Source organism: Solanum dulcamara, chromosome 8 (genome assembly GCF_947179165.1).
Source record: "Solanum dulcamara chromosome 8, daSolDulc1.2, whole genome shotgun sequence".
Lineage (NCBI taxonomy): Eukaryota > Viridiplantae > Streptophyta > Magnoliopsida > Solanales > Solanaceae > Solanum > Solanum dulcamara.
In genome coordinates, this window is record NC_077244.1 from 44526402 (window position 1) to 44540796 (window position 14395).

The window sequence follows — 14395 nt, forward strand, 5'->3', positions numbered from 1 at the left end:
CATATTCTTCATTTGTGTTACCAAACTAACTCTTAAAACACTCAATATTGCAACCAGTATTCTGAATTTCTGTCCTACGTTGTAAGAACCAGTATCCTTGCAAACCGTACGTGAAAGACCACTTAATTGAAAACATTGACATAAATATGAATATCAGTAACTCCGGAGACCACATAATTTGGATTTTTGCACGATCTTTCAATAACTCAAGTAGGTCCTAAATTGAATATGCTAGTATTCTTATCAAACTCTACCATTCTCCGTCTACCTAAGCGGACCACCTTTAATTTACTTTCAAAAATGAAGAACAAAATTCCGCTTTGCCTTAAGTAGGCTGCCCTACTCCCTGCATCGATCCTTACATCTACCATTATGATTTGATTTTATCAGCAATATTTCCTCTTTTGAAACCAATCCCACACCGTCTAAGTATATAATCAACAACAACAATAATAATATCTTAGTTATATTGAAATTTGCCGATTTTCATCCAGAAATATATGGGAAAAACTTCCTGTGAGAAAATCTTGATTCAAATAGAATGTGGTATTCACTTGTCCCATGATAAATGTTTAAGTCTAATTATTTTGTTTTTGATAGCATGTTTCACCCATTCGCACAATGTCAAATTTGAATACAAAGATATCTATCTGTACATCCTAATTAAGTAGAACAGAATAAACGTAAAATGTAATATAAGAAAATTCAAACTTGAAGTAATAAATGGATTATCAGTTGAGAAGACAATAGCATCAACTTTGACACTGACAAAAAGGAAAATCATCTGGACATAATTTGTTTCGATCCCGTGATTATTAGCAAATAATTTTTAAAACAGGGAATCGCCGCAGCACACTTGACAAGAGACACCATTTTACATAAACTAATACTAAAAGTATCTAAAACTGATGTACAAGATGAACACCATGTTTCAAATATATCATCAATTGCCAACAAAGGTTGAAAATGTCTTCTTCACATTCTTAGAATTGACTCGAAAACGCATAGATTTCCCCATTCCACATCCAAAACAGAGTGTGGAAGTTGGTGAAGACGGGATCTGCTTCTTATCATGATCATACTCCATTTCTGATCTTGAACGGTAGTTTCTTCGGTTTGAATTATAACCAGTGGTTTGGACGGAAGAAATTGAGAATGAAGACGAACAAGATGATGAAACAGAAGGGGAACTTGTGATTTTCTTGGAGGAAATCTTAGGGAAAATGGAAAGGAGAAAATTGGATTTTGATTGTTTTTGCAAGGATTTCAATTGAGCGTTTGTTTGATAAGAAGGTGGAGGAGTAAGTGAAGGAAGAGAAGTGTGTGTAAATTTGTGTTTAGGAGTACCTGGTTGAGATTCCCAAACAAATGGAATTGAACCAGAAGATCCTCCACAGTAGTAATACCTGAAAGAAGACTCACCTTTAGCAGTGCTTTCCTTAGACAAAAGCCTTGAGAAGAACTTGTCATCTTGTTTGATTAGTAAGAAATCTGCAGGATGATGATGAGATCGAATATCACCACTCACCATTTTTTTCTCTCTGTTTCTGCACTTCACTTCCTTCAAGATCTGAAGTAGAGGGCAAGGGAAATAAAGATTTCAAGCTAAGATCTCAGTCGTGGATTTGGATATTTATTTTGTATATATTCCAATCTAGTAATTTAATTCTAAACACGGGAGTCGAAGTAAATGCATAGTTAATGTAAACTGATATTTAAGGAGAACATGCAGAGAAATGAGGGGCATTTTGTTTTCTAGGATTTGTCTTGAGCTATTGAGCACACTTCTATTATGCTTGTGGTAGATTTGTCACGTCTCAAGAAAATATTTATTAAAAATTTACTTATTAAAATTAATTTTATTATTATACCTTATAAATTTATATCTAATAATAAGAATAATATAAATAAAAGATAATAAATTTATTTTGATCTATTAAAATAAACAAATAATATTAAAATAATTATTTTTTTAATGTATGGATAAAATAAAATAAAACCCAGGGAGTAGAAGAAAAATGAATTTTTCAACCCCAACTAATGTGAAGTCAGTTTATTTAAATATTTTGAGGTCATTTAAGAAGGGATTTTGTGTGTTGGTTAGTGCATCATACTACTTGGAGTAAAATGAGATTTAATGCAGTTGACAGGTACTTATAATTATTAGTAAACCTTTTATTTTATTTTTTTGAAAAAAGAAACCAATTCTTTTATATCCGTCAAAATATTCTAGGCCGTTAATTAGAGAGATGATCTCGATTCTCTAACATCCGATCTGATCTTCCTCAAAATTGAATTAAGAAGAAATAAATTTAATACAGATGGGGAGGAAGATGGGTCTAATAAATGGGAAGGGGATGTGGTCCATGACTATTTAAGGTAAAGTTGTTTCCATGGTTGATGAGAAGACAAACGAGCGACTTTCATCTAATTTAATTACTCTCCAATAATAAATTCCAAAATGCAACGAATTGGACGGATACCTAATAGTATAATCATTTAACTTTTATATTTGCACCCTTTGGGGTTGATTTGGATGGAGAACAAGTTATCTCATACTCCCTCTCTCTCATTTTATTTGTTGTTAGATATATTAAAAATAGTTGTCAATTTAAACAATTAAGAAATAATTACTCATTTTTTTTCAACTCTATCTTTAGTAATTAAGTTAATTTGAAATGTGAAAAAATATATTACTACAACTCTATTCTATTACTATAGTTTTCAAAAATGTCATTTTAAAGTTACAAGACTACTTCTTGTTAAACTTTTGGTATTTTTTGCCTATCATTCAATACATAAAACATCAATCAATGATATTTAATATATAAATTTAGTAATACAGTCATAGAGACTAATTCACATAATGATTGAAGAGTATTTGTAGTAGGGTTATATTAGTCAAATTGCATTCCTTATTAATTTTTTTTAAGAATTGTGGAAGACATTATTCAGATAACTAAAGTGGGACGGAGAGAGTAATTAATTATTCTAAAAAAATTTATTTCAGAATTGTTATCTCATCCTCATTGTGGGATAAAAGTAACATTACAATCCCAAATTAACTAATCCGGATATAAGTTATCCGTGATTTTATCCCAGCCAAATGTGAAATAAACTCTAAAACTAATTCCGCAATTAGTTAGTTCTTATACCTTGAACCAGATGAACACTAAAAGTATTTTTTTTTACTATCAAATTACTTAAAATCAACTACAACTACAACTCGTCTAAAAACAGTTCGAAAACATAAATATAAAGAAATTTATCAACAAAAATGTATAAATGTAGTGCAGCCCTCGCACGACCTTGGGGTAGCCTTTGCCCCTAGCTGGGGCTCTATCTGCAGACGCGGGTACATCACCCCCAACGAGTAAGAGTCACTTTGTGAAAGAATGCAAATATGAGATTTCATGAAACCAATAAGACACACATTGCACAAAAGAGATATAAAGGAGATGATCTTCCCAATGACATCATGTAGACTCTGAATGACAGGTTACAGATGTCTCTGCACCGATCCGCAGTACTTTACTAGACGTTAACTTGGTACAAGTGAAATAAGTGAACTTGGGCTTTGATACCAACTTCCCATGATAAGATTTTTCGAGTCATGATGACACATACTATAACCACCATTGGTAATCTAGCCCATTACCTAGAATGATAAGAAATAGTTATAAGGGTAGAAACAAGTGGAAGCAACAATTTAAATATAAAATTGGATGATAAGTGGAAGTAAATGAAAGAGTACAAGTCCTAAAAATGGACCTATATATGCAATAAGATCCATCCCAGATGTTGAATGTCACAAGTACAAAGCTGCTAAATGAAAGAGTACAAGTCCTAAAAATGGACCTAAAATACAAAGGCTTGTCTCAGAAAGTAAAAGACTATCAAACAAAATACAAATGGAGTTAGGTAAAGTGCAGAACCCATGTGCACACTCGCCTCCGGCAATTGTAGGCTTGATATCAATGCCGGTAACTGATACTCGGAATGCATCACGAAAATAGATGTAGAGTGTAGTGTGAGTACCAAAACAATAGGTACTCAATAGGCATCTTAGACCGACTGAGCAAGAAAAGTAAAGGCAACATGAAATGCTAGATTAAAACACAAAAAGAGGTCAAAGAAATGAAAAAATAATAGGAATGCACAGGAGTGTACTAATAACAAGAAAGGAGGAAAGTACAACTAACTAAGCCATGTTGAGCCCCATAAGTACAGAAGGTACACTCATGTGTAAGTTTAAGTAAAATCCAAACGGACTCCCATAAACCTGATAGGTACACAGAAGAGTTAAGAATTACGAGGAGAATCTGAGGATATTTCCAGAAATACCATGACTTTTCAGGGACTTGAATTGAGTCAACTATATGCGGGGTATTTCAGCTGCAGCAAAATATAAGGCAAGGAATCTAACCAACAAAAAACTAGGACAAAGACTCTAACCAAGGAGAAATGATACACCATGTACTCTAACCAAGGAGAAATGATATGCCTAGGAATCTAACTGAGGTAAAAGGATATTCCAAAGACTCTAACTAGGGTGACAGAATATGCCAAGGATGCTAATAAAGATTAAATGATATGCTAAGGACATAACCAAGGCCACGAGCTGAGACAGGGACTTCAACATGAGCTCATGGAGTGAATAAGGGACTTTAATCGAGCATAAGAGATTAGTTGGCTAGATTTAGGATCAGTGGAAAAATGAACATCAAGGGGAGAACCCCACACTGAATGCCATTAATAAATCACTCCATACCCCAACCAAATCCAACATGAATCGATGAGTGGCTTTAGAAATAAGAACCATGTACACTAGAGCTGACGTAAGAAGGGAGTTATGAATAAAAGGTCTCAAGCACTAGGTTACCTCCTAGATATGGCTTAGACTATCAGACTCAAGTTTTCTATATTAGTATACAGGGAGCTAAGTCATTTGAAATGACGTCAAAGAGATTCTAAGGCCTACCATCTCCAAATCACGCAAGTTTCTGGCAATCATAAGTCTAAGCCTTGAATAATCCAAACATGCTCGATATCAACCAATAAACATATATCAAGCACACCGCAAGGTAAGGATTATCTTAAACAACACTAGCATGCTCCCAATCCCGAAACCCGATAATGAAGTCTAAAATATAATTTCTAGCTAACTAAAAAAAGTAGATTCCTACCCCTAAATTCACACAAATCAATATATGTTTACATATTCAAGCTCAATCTAAGGAATGAGAAATTGTAGCCTACCTCAAGGTTGGTTGCATGCGCTCCAAATCATAATTTTGGAGCTTTTTCCTTCCGTACAACCTTTGAATACTGCCACACAATTAAAAATAGAATTACAATGTCAAGATGGCCATTTTCACACCATAATTGCATTAAACAAAGACAGACCCAAATTAGAGTCTAAAATAAGAAGATCGGACTTGCATTGAAAATTTTGAAATTGACTCGATCTAAAGTTCCTATTCAACTCTCTAACCTTGTGTCTCAAAACATAATATAATTCGAGGCTCAAAATGCACACAAACAACCCACGCAATAAACAACCAAGAAGAACTCCATTAATGGCTAAGGAGAACTCTAGGGAGGAAGAAATTACCACAACAACGGACCTACAACAGCTTCCTGAAGGTCCCCGCACAAAGTTTCAACAATTTCTAGCAACAAAAATCAACTCCCACCAAGAATTAAGCTGAGGAGGTCTCAGTTTAATTCCCAACACTTTGAGAAAAAGACTCCAAAATGGACTTACACTAGTTGTAGGTGCCGCAAAAGCCACCACTTATGCTACTAAAGTGGCTGGCCTCAAAGAGGCGGCCTCTGCTAAATCAAAGCCCTGGTCTCTAAAGCGTGCTCCCTCTAAAGTGAGGCCAGGGCTGCTAAATTGGCTAGCACAAAGGTCGGCTACCACTTAAGTAGAGCCCTAGTTTCTAAAGTAATGCCTGCTTAAGTGATGTCAAGGTTTCTTAAGTGGCTAGCCATGATCTGGCCTTACCCGCTAAAGCGATCCCCTGCCTACTTAAGGGTAGGCCTCCAAAGAGACACTAGGGCCGCAAAATCAAGGCCCAGCATTAGGCGCTAAAATTTTTAGCTAAGTCCTTACGGACTCCACTCAAGTGCCCGAGATTGGTTTGAAACCCTGTGCTCATAAATGAGATATGCTACCCTACCAAAATAGGCATTCCAAACTCAAGGTGGTGTCAAAAATTCCAACTGGATCATGTCAATAAAAAGTTTGTTATGCCCAAAGTCTACACCCTAGGTGTGGTCGATACTTGAAAACCATTGTTGGTTCCCAAGAGAATCCTTGGTCTGGCTAACTACTAAGCGAATACTTAACTTGATACACAAGGTTTAAAGGAAGTGAGCATTCTAAATACTTAAATAAACCTTATAAAAACTATCTGAAATAATCTGAATATATGTGATAAAAATGTTTAAAACATAATCTCTAAAATATTGAATTAAACCTATACTATGTCTATCAAAGACTCTAAGTACAAAAGATAGGTACTGGGAAAGGCCCACGGCTACCTCAAAAGAGAAAATAATAATGAAATAAAGAAATTAAAAGGAGTTCCTCTAAAAGCAAGGAGGTCTCACGAAAATATGGAGGAAATATGATCATCAATGATGCGCCTGTTAAGGATCTCTAAAACCTATATCTACATCATGAAATGATGCAGTATCGAAAGATATTGGTATGTCGAATGTATAATATATAAAATAGCAAAAGGAAAACATACTCATTGAATATACAACTAAAATGAATACTTGAAATAACAGACTGAAAGTAAAGTATGCAAGTGTAATGGAAAACCTCAAAGCTTTACAATAAAGTAAGATGATGAATGCAACTCAAAATAATATAATATTTTTTCTTCTTGGAGAGTTTCTCTTATCGACAACCATCATTATGAGCCTCTTGTTGATATAATAAACTACTCACATTGCCAGAGCTATCCATTACCTTGATAGGATAAGGGACATAAACTCAACTCATAGATCCGTATAAAAGTCCTTATCAGTTACTAAAGTGAGGAGTCTCCTGAACCAATGCTACGATCCTATGATGGCTACCTAGTTTATGGGGTTTATAGTTATCTAAACTCTTACCCAGCTCAGTGCTCAATTCTACCCCCAAAATATGCACTAATGCTCATATACTGGGGTTAGTAAGATACTCAAAATATATTTCATTTAATCTCATTGGACTTTATTTTGATAAGCTTAAACTCTTCTCAACTCTTTATGTTTTCTCTTTTAAAATCATTATACATTTAGGACTAATCGTGTCCCCTCTAACTCTTTTTCAAAATATCATTTATGCTTAATACTCTAACTCATTTTGACTTGGTACAATCATGCATAAAAGCAATAATACATGCCTTCATAAACTCAAGTAACATAATCACTTAGAACAATCATGTTCCCTCAAAACTCATCTTTTCTCAAACATGAAAATCCACTCTCTTCATCTTTAAATAATGTATTATTGTGAGAAATGTAATAACTCAATTAGGGTTCATGCAAAACTAGGCATGAATAGCAATTCAAAAATGAGAATGACATGTATAAGCATAATCTCATTAAACATATGTAGGACTTAATAATAGGAATCATAACTCATTCAGAAACTCAATATAATTAGGATTGGAACTCAAACTTAAACTCATACTAACTGAATTGAGATGTAGGGCATGAGTACGAACTTAGTCCAATATTATGATTAGCCTTACATGCTTGGAAGAACAATTTTCTTGGCAAAACTTGAAGAATTCAATGAATATGCTAAAACCCTAGTGTTTTCTCCTCTCTAGTCTTTGCTCTAAATTTGTACGTGTTAATTAGGGAAAAGGTGTCGTAGGGTACTTCTAAGGGACTTAACTTAGTCTAAAATATCTAGGTTTTGACTAATAAGGGGTGGGAAATAAAAAGAATTCCCTTTATTAAAATTGTGTGGGAGTCGTGTATGGGTCTTCTTATGGGTTGTAGGACCTTCTATAGCCATAAGAGCCCTCCCTGTGGAAGTTGGGTGCATAATTTTGAGCTAACAGGAAATCTCAAGGTTGGGTATACAAATCCCTTTTATGGGTCTTAGACCCTAATACAAGTCGTATAGGGAAATTGTAGACTCGTGTTGAGGGACTCTGAGGCTTGGGTCTATAGAAATTTCTATGGGTTGGGGACTCTGAGACTTGGGTCTATAGAACCTTCTACTAGTTGTAGACCCTTCTATAGGTCATAGATCCTAGTCGTTGAAGCTTGGTAAACTTTACAGTAAATAGTGGAATTCTAAGGCTGGGTCTATGAGTCCTTTTTATGGGTCGTAGACCCTTCTAGGGCTCGTAGGAAATTATTTGTGGAATGGGCCTAAGATTGGGTCTCAGGATCTCTCCTATGGACACTACCTACAGTCAGTAGAAAGTTCTATGAATTGTATGAGCTCTGTATAAGAGTTATCCTAACCTTAGAATTTCACTACGTCTTGATGTGGACTACAAGTCCCATCTAAGACCCATAGGTCCTTCTATGGTCTGTAGGTGCCACTCGTGGCCCATATATCAATCGGCGTTTGTTGCCTTCTCTGAGATCTTCTAGAGTCATCTAAGTTAGAATATTTTGGGGTGTTACAATATCTCCTCATGGGATAATTCATCCTTGAATGATAACAAAGCTAAGAATTTACACAAGGCAAGAATGCAATGCAATAATTGAAACCAAATTTGAGATGGGTAAGTGAGTATTGCCTTCAACATCAACACTAGGAAGAACAAATAGATGAGGGTATTTAAATTTCATATACACTTCAGCTTCCTATGTCACCTCTTTAATAAATGATTCCTCCAAAACACCTTGGCTAAAGAAACCTCATTTGTTCTCAACTTGTGAACCTGACGATCAAGAATTTGAACCAGAATCTCCTCATAAGAAAAGCTATCTTTAACACCAATGCTTTCTGTAGGAACATTGAATGAAGGATCTTATAAGAACCTCTCAAGCATAGAAATGTGGAATACAAGATGTATGGCCGCCAAGTCTATGGATAGCTCTAACTCATAATTTATATTACCAACCCTCTTAGTTACTGGTAGGGACCAATATAACTGGGGCTGAGATTTTCTTTCTTTCCAAATCTCATAAAACCCTTCTTTGGTGAAACCTTTAAATACATCCATCGTTCACCATAAACTCTAAGTTTGCTCCTAATATCAGTGTAGGACTTTTGACGACTTTGCATAGTTTTCAACCTTTCTTAGATGATCTTCACCTTTTCCATAGCATGATGAACCAAGTTCGACCCTATCAACTTAGCTTTACCAACTTTGAACCAACCAATTGATGATTTATATCTCCTCCTATAAACAACCTCATAAGGATCTATCTGAATGCTTGAGCGAAAACTGTTGTTGTACGCAAACTCTATGAGAGGCAAGTGATCATCCCAATTACCTTTAAATTCAATGGCACAAGATCTCAATATGTCCTCAAGAGTCTGAATAGAACTTTCTTCTTGACCATGTATCTAAGGATGGAAGGTAGTACTAAGATTTACCCTATAACCTAGACCTTTCTGAAATGATTTCTGAAACTGGCAAGTGAATTGGGATCCTCTATCTGTGTTAGTAGACAAAAGGACTCCATAAAGTATTAATATCTAATAAATGCACAATCTGGCATGAATGTACAATCTGGCGTAATCCTCAGTTGAATCTGTACTCTTAACCGACAAAAAGTGGGTTGATTTACTCATTTTATCTACAATAACCTAAATCAAATCATGTTGTCAGTTAGACTGCAGTAAGCCTGTAATAAAATCTATATTGATCGTCTCCCACTTCCACTCTGGGAGCTCTATATTCCGAGCTACAATACAAGGCCTTTGATTTTCAAATTTGATTTGTTTATAATTCGGGCACTTAGAAATAAAGTTGCAATATCTCTCTTCATGACACTCCACCAATAGATTTGTTACACCCCACACTCTAGAGCTCGGAATGTCCCTCAAGCTTCTTAGCAGTTACTATGTAAGCCGAATAATCTACAACGCTGTTAAATAACTCCAAGAAAAGGAGAATGTGATACCCTATAGTAGGAAAGGTTGGAAGTAGGGTTATGAGGAGTTGGAAGAAGTTGGAGGCCAAGTAAGGAGTCGTAGGACTCAACTTACCTAGATAAGCTACTAACTTAGAAGTCCTACATACTTAATCTACTTGAGTACACGTCGAGATTAAGTATCAAGGAGTGCATATGCTCTTGAAGTAAGGCGGGATTACGAGCTCACGAAAGAGAAATAAGGAAATGACGCACCTACTCAAAGCAAGTAGGTGATGCACCTACTTGGACAAGCAGGTGATGCACCTACTTAGGGTCAAGTAGGTGATGCAGAAGCTTGGGGTAGACCCCACTACCACATGGCAGCATGTGATTGGCCGAATAGGTTGAGATGGCACCCTAGGAGGCTGCCACGTGTCGCCCTAGGGGGCTGCCATGTGGAACCTTCTAAAGAGGTGTATATATATGTGTTAAGTGACACTTAGTCACATTTCTCATCGAAATATTCAGCCAAAAGAAAGGAAAAAAACGTGAAGAACAAAAGGAGAGAAAACGTTGGAAGAAAAAGAAAGGCAGCCATGGTTTTGAGAAATTAAAGGTAAGTTCTTCAATTTTTCCTCTATGAATGAATAATCTACGATGTTCCACAACCACATGGATATGTGTATATGTATATTACGATATCTACAGAATTATGTTTTCATCTTTACGCCTAGAAAAGTAAGAAAGAAGAAGAGAAAAATGTTGAGGGCAAGAGGAGGAGCTACGGGTTTCGGGGCTGCCAAGGTAAGCCTCAGAGTTTAATTCTGTGAATTAATTAGTTGAGGTATCCCACATTTATATAATAGTTTTTGATAACCAAAAATTCCAATTTGGGGCAGCGGAGAAGGGACATAAACAGCCCGCTCAATTTCAGCACGTTTGGAGAAGTTCCGAGTTGCAATTTGGCAGGTTTAGCAGACTTCGGGTAAGGTAAGGTTTCTCCTTGTAATTTAGAATTTATGGTGATTTTATGGAGTGTATTATACGCCTTGTATGTGGCTGAAAACATAAAAATGGTATGGGAATGCTTGACGTTGGAGACAATCCAAATTGTAGTCGCTAGAGTTGAATTATCATCGAAATAAAGCGTTGTGCTTGTGGTGAGCTGCTGCAGGTGTGTGAGGGTGTGTTGCAGGGCCTAAATGTATTCTAAAAGGGGTGTGGGTTATTCTGTTTGCAGCCACACGACCCCTCATTTTGTATAAATAATGGTGTTACAAAGTAAAGGCTAGACACCTTATTTTGATATCGTAATTTTGAGCGAGTCATTTGGAGTTTATGTTGTATATTGTTGGTGTGAATTGCTTAAACACATGCTGAAGGTTTTTGTGGTGGGTTGGGTTTAGTGTGTATGGATCTAATTGGAAATTTGGATAGGGCACATTATAGGGGAGGTGCTGCCCAATTTTCATTAACGCCTTAACTAATTAAAGAACTAGTCGAGGAGACGAACAAGGAAATAGATTCCATGAATACTAAGGTGCAACCTAAGATGATGGAAAGCTAAAAGTGGTTGACATTCGTATTACTTTCATGTTAAATAGGTTCAAAGGACGATGAGGCAAACGGGATAAAGAATAACTCATAATAGGTATGTGAAGCCCTCTCTTGGCATGTTTTTGACATAGGTATGTAAAGCCTATGTTTTCTCTTCCTTTTTGTCATGTCTTAGATGTATGCTATGGGTGATGAAAGCTTCAGGGAAAATTCACTCGTAGGTTCTGAATATGACTTCAGGACTCTTGATCACTTCTGGATGTTAAGACTTTTAAAGTAGTTAAACTCCTACTCCTTGAGTCTTCTATATGACTATATAACGATCGATTCGATTAAGCACTTTTTTCAAAAAAAAAAGAAAGGCTCTGAGATAACCAACGCTCGAACTTCAATAAGATATTTATACTGATATATTGCTAAGATTTCCAAAACTCCCTTTTACATAGTCCTTAGTAACATTAAGAGAGTATACGTCAGATACTTTCTGCCCTAATCTCTAGGGATGATTCACCGGATGACTTCATTGAGTCTCCATTAATGATTTAAATTGTGTTTTGTTTTCTCACTACTCTACTCATGTATACTGTAACACTTCTTTCATCGCGCCCAGGCCGAGGATAGTAATTGTGCACAATTCACTACATTTTCACCACTTCCTTACTAGAGGGACGGGTACGTATATATATATATATATGATGATGTATTGTAATAATATGATGATGGCATTGGGGCCATGATAGTTTTACAGATATGATTCACCGGACCCCTGAAAGGGCCGGCTATATGGTATGATATGAGCATGCATGCTTTTATAATTCACAGAGTATAGGTACAGACTTCTAATTTGATAATTTTTTCCCCTGCTTCTTTATTTCGGATATACCTCCAGTTGTATTATGTTACATTTTACATACTCAGTACATATGTCGTACTGACCCCCTTTTCTTGGGAGGCTGCATTTCATGCCCACAGGTACATATACAGGTTTTGGGAGTCCATCATCTTAGGATTCCGCGCAGCTCAGCTGGAAGAGGCTCCATTGTATCGGAGCCTAGTTTTTGATACTGACCACAGATGTATAAAATTGTTTTGTCTATTCAGGGGTACGGTGGAGGCCCTGTCCTGCCATATATTGTCGTTAATATTTTTAGAGGTCTACAGACATGTATATGTGGGTTATGTATGTCAGTTTGATTCATCTGGGTCTACATAATGTATGATATATATTATTATGTTATGAAAGCCTTGTCGTCTTCCGTGCTCTTTCATAAGGTGATATAAATGAAAGAGGCTACAGGGTTATAAAAAGGTTATAGCCCAATAGGTCTCTGATGCATGGCATTGTGTTAGTTGTAGTCCGGTTTGACTACACTTGTTTTATATGCATTATGTGTCTATAATCTGACTTGACCACATCTGATAGATATGTATACGGGGGGTCCAGGTCGGACCCCAGTCGCGGCCTACAGGGTTGGGTCATGACAGAAGTGGTATCAGAGCAGTTCCTCCTTGGATTGTCTGCAGACCATGTCTAGTAGAGTCTTCGTTATCGATGTGTTGTGCGCCACATCTATAAACATGAAGCTACAGGGAATTTAGGATGTTTCCTTTCCCTTCACATCCGAGATCGTACTATAGATCTGAGTCATAGGAAATCTTCTTATACTAACTCTAGATTTTAGCAGAAGAATGACATCAATAGAAGGAAGAAATTGACGATATGGAGAGTTACGAAGCACATGGGTAAGTAAAGGAAAGAAAGATATCTGTGGGAAAAGGTATTGATATGTGATTTAAATGTAAAGTCAAAAAAAAACTAAAAGGAAAAGTAGACAGAAAGTATAACAGATGCAGTTTGGAGTGGACATACGAGGTAGTCCATTATTTTTATACTATTATTGATTTTGAAAGCCTTGTGTGGCTGTGATATGATATGAATATATATGTGTTGGCCCTGTAAGGAATTGTTGGTATTTTCAGCGTGTAGGTTTTGGGATAAGTAACGAGTATAGAGGAAACTCTGCCGAAATATTTCCAGAATAAGAAAAAATAAATAAAACATAGCTTTACAACATGTCTTAGAAATTGATACCGAGTACCCATGTTAAGCTAAATTAAAGTTGTAAGAGGTACTCTTCATGTCATAGATAAGGGACACCCTTTTTACTCGGGGAAGTTTATTTTGGAGAAACAAAAGTCTATCTGAGCAATACAGTTCAGACCACAGTATCTCCAGCCGTAATTGTGTTGTAGAAAAAAAAACTCATGTCGAAGGGTAAGATGTCCAATAATTGAGCTTCAATCATTTTGAAAGAACCAAGCCCTCAACTCCTAATTATAAATCAGATAAGTTGTTCATAACTCGAGGATAAACTCAGAAGGAGACCAGGTAGGTCAAGTATTAACAGAAGTACTGTGATGTTTAAGAGATTCTAGTTTTTTCCAACAATGGTTGGAAAATGGTTTACGATAACAGTTGATAGTCCTCCACCGACTAATTGGGGAAAGAGCTTCGGACAGAAGCACCTCAAAGAGATGTTAGGAACTGAATGTGAGTATGAACTAAAAAGTTGATATGTAAGTATGAATTGAATGGTGTGATCCAATTATACAGGGATAAAGTAGGAACACTAGTAAGGCGTACTTAGTATACGTTGACTAAGTTAAAAGCCTGTGTTGAGTACACAGTAAGAGCATGGAGCTTAAGATACAAAGAAATGACACGTGTACACACCGTCGCCCCAAAAATAGTGGAACCCTTAAGGAACGAGGACGGAAAACTTAA

The 14395-nt window shown here is 36.2% G+C and overlaps 1 protein-coding gene across 1 annotated transcript; it reads right to left on the minus strand.

Annotated features, from left to right (window-relative positions):
- Positions 1-704: 704 nt before the first annotated feature.
- LOC129899480 (uncharacterized) lies at positions 705-1773 on the minus strand. Its single transcript, XM_055974465.1, has one exon. The coding sequence runs from the start codon at positions 1529-1531 to the stop codon at positions 944-946; it is 588 nt and encodes a 195-aa protein (XP_055830440.1). The 5' UTR covers positions 1532-1773; the 3' UTR covers positions 705-943.
- Positions 1774-14395: the final 12622 nt, after the last annotated feature.

Bases quoted from the DNA above. Each gene is read 5' to 3' on its own strand.
- LOC129899480 (XM_055974465.1), bottom strand. From the start codon at position 1,531: ATGGTGAGTGGTGATATTCGATCTCATCATCATCCTGCAGATTTCTTA.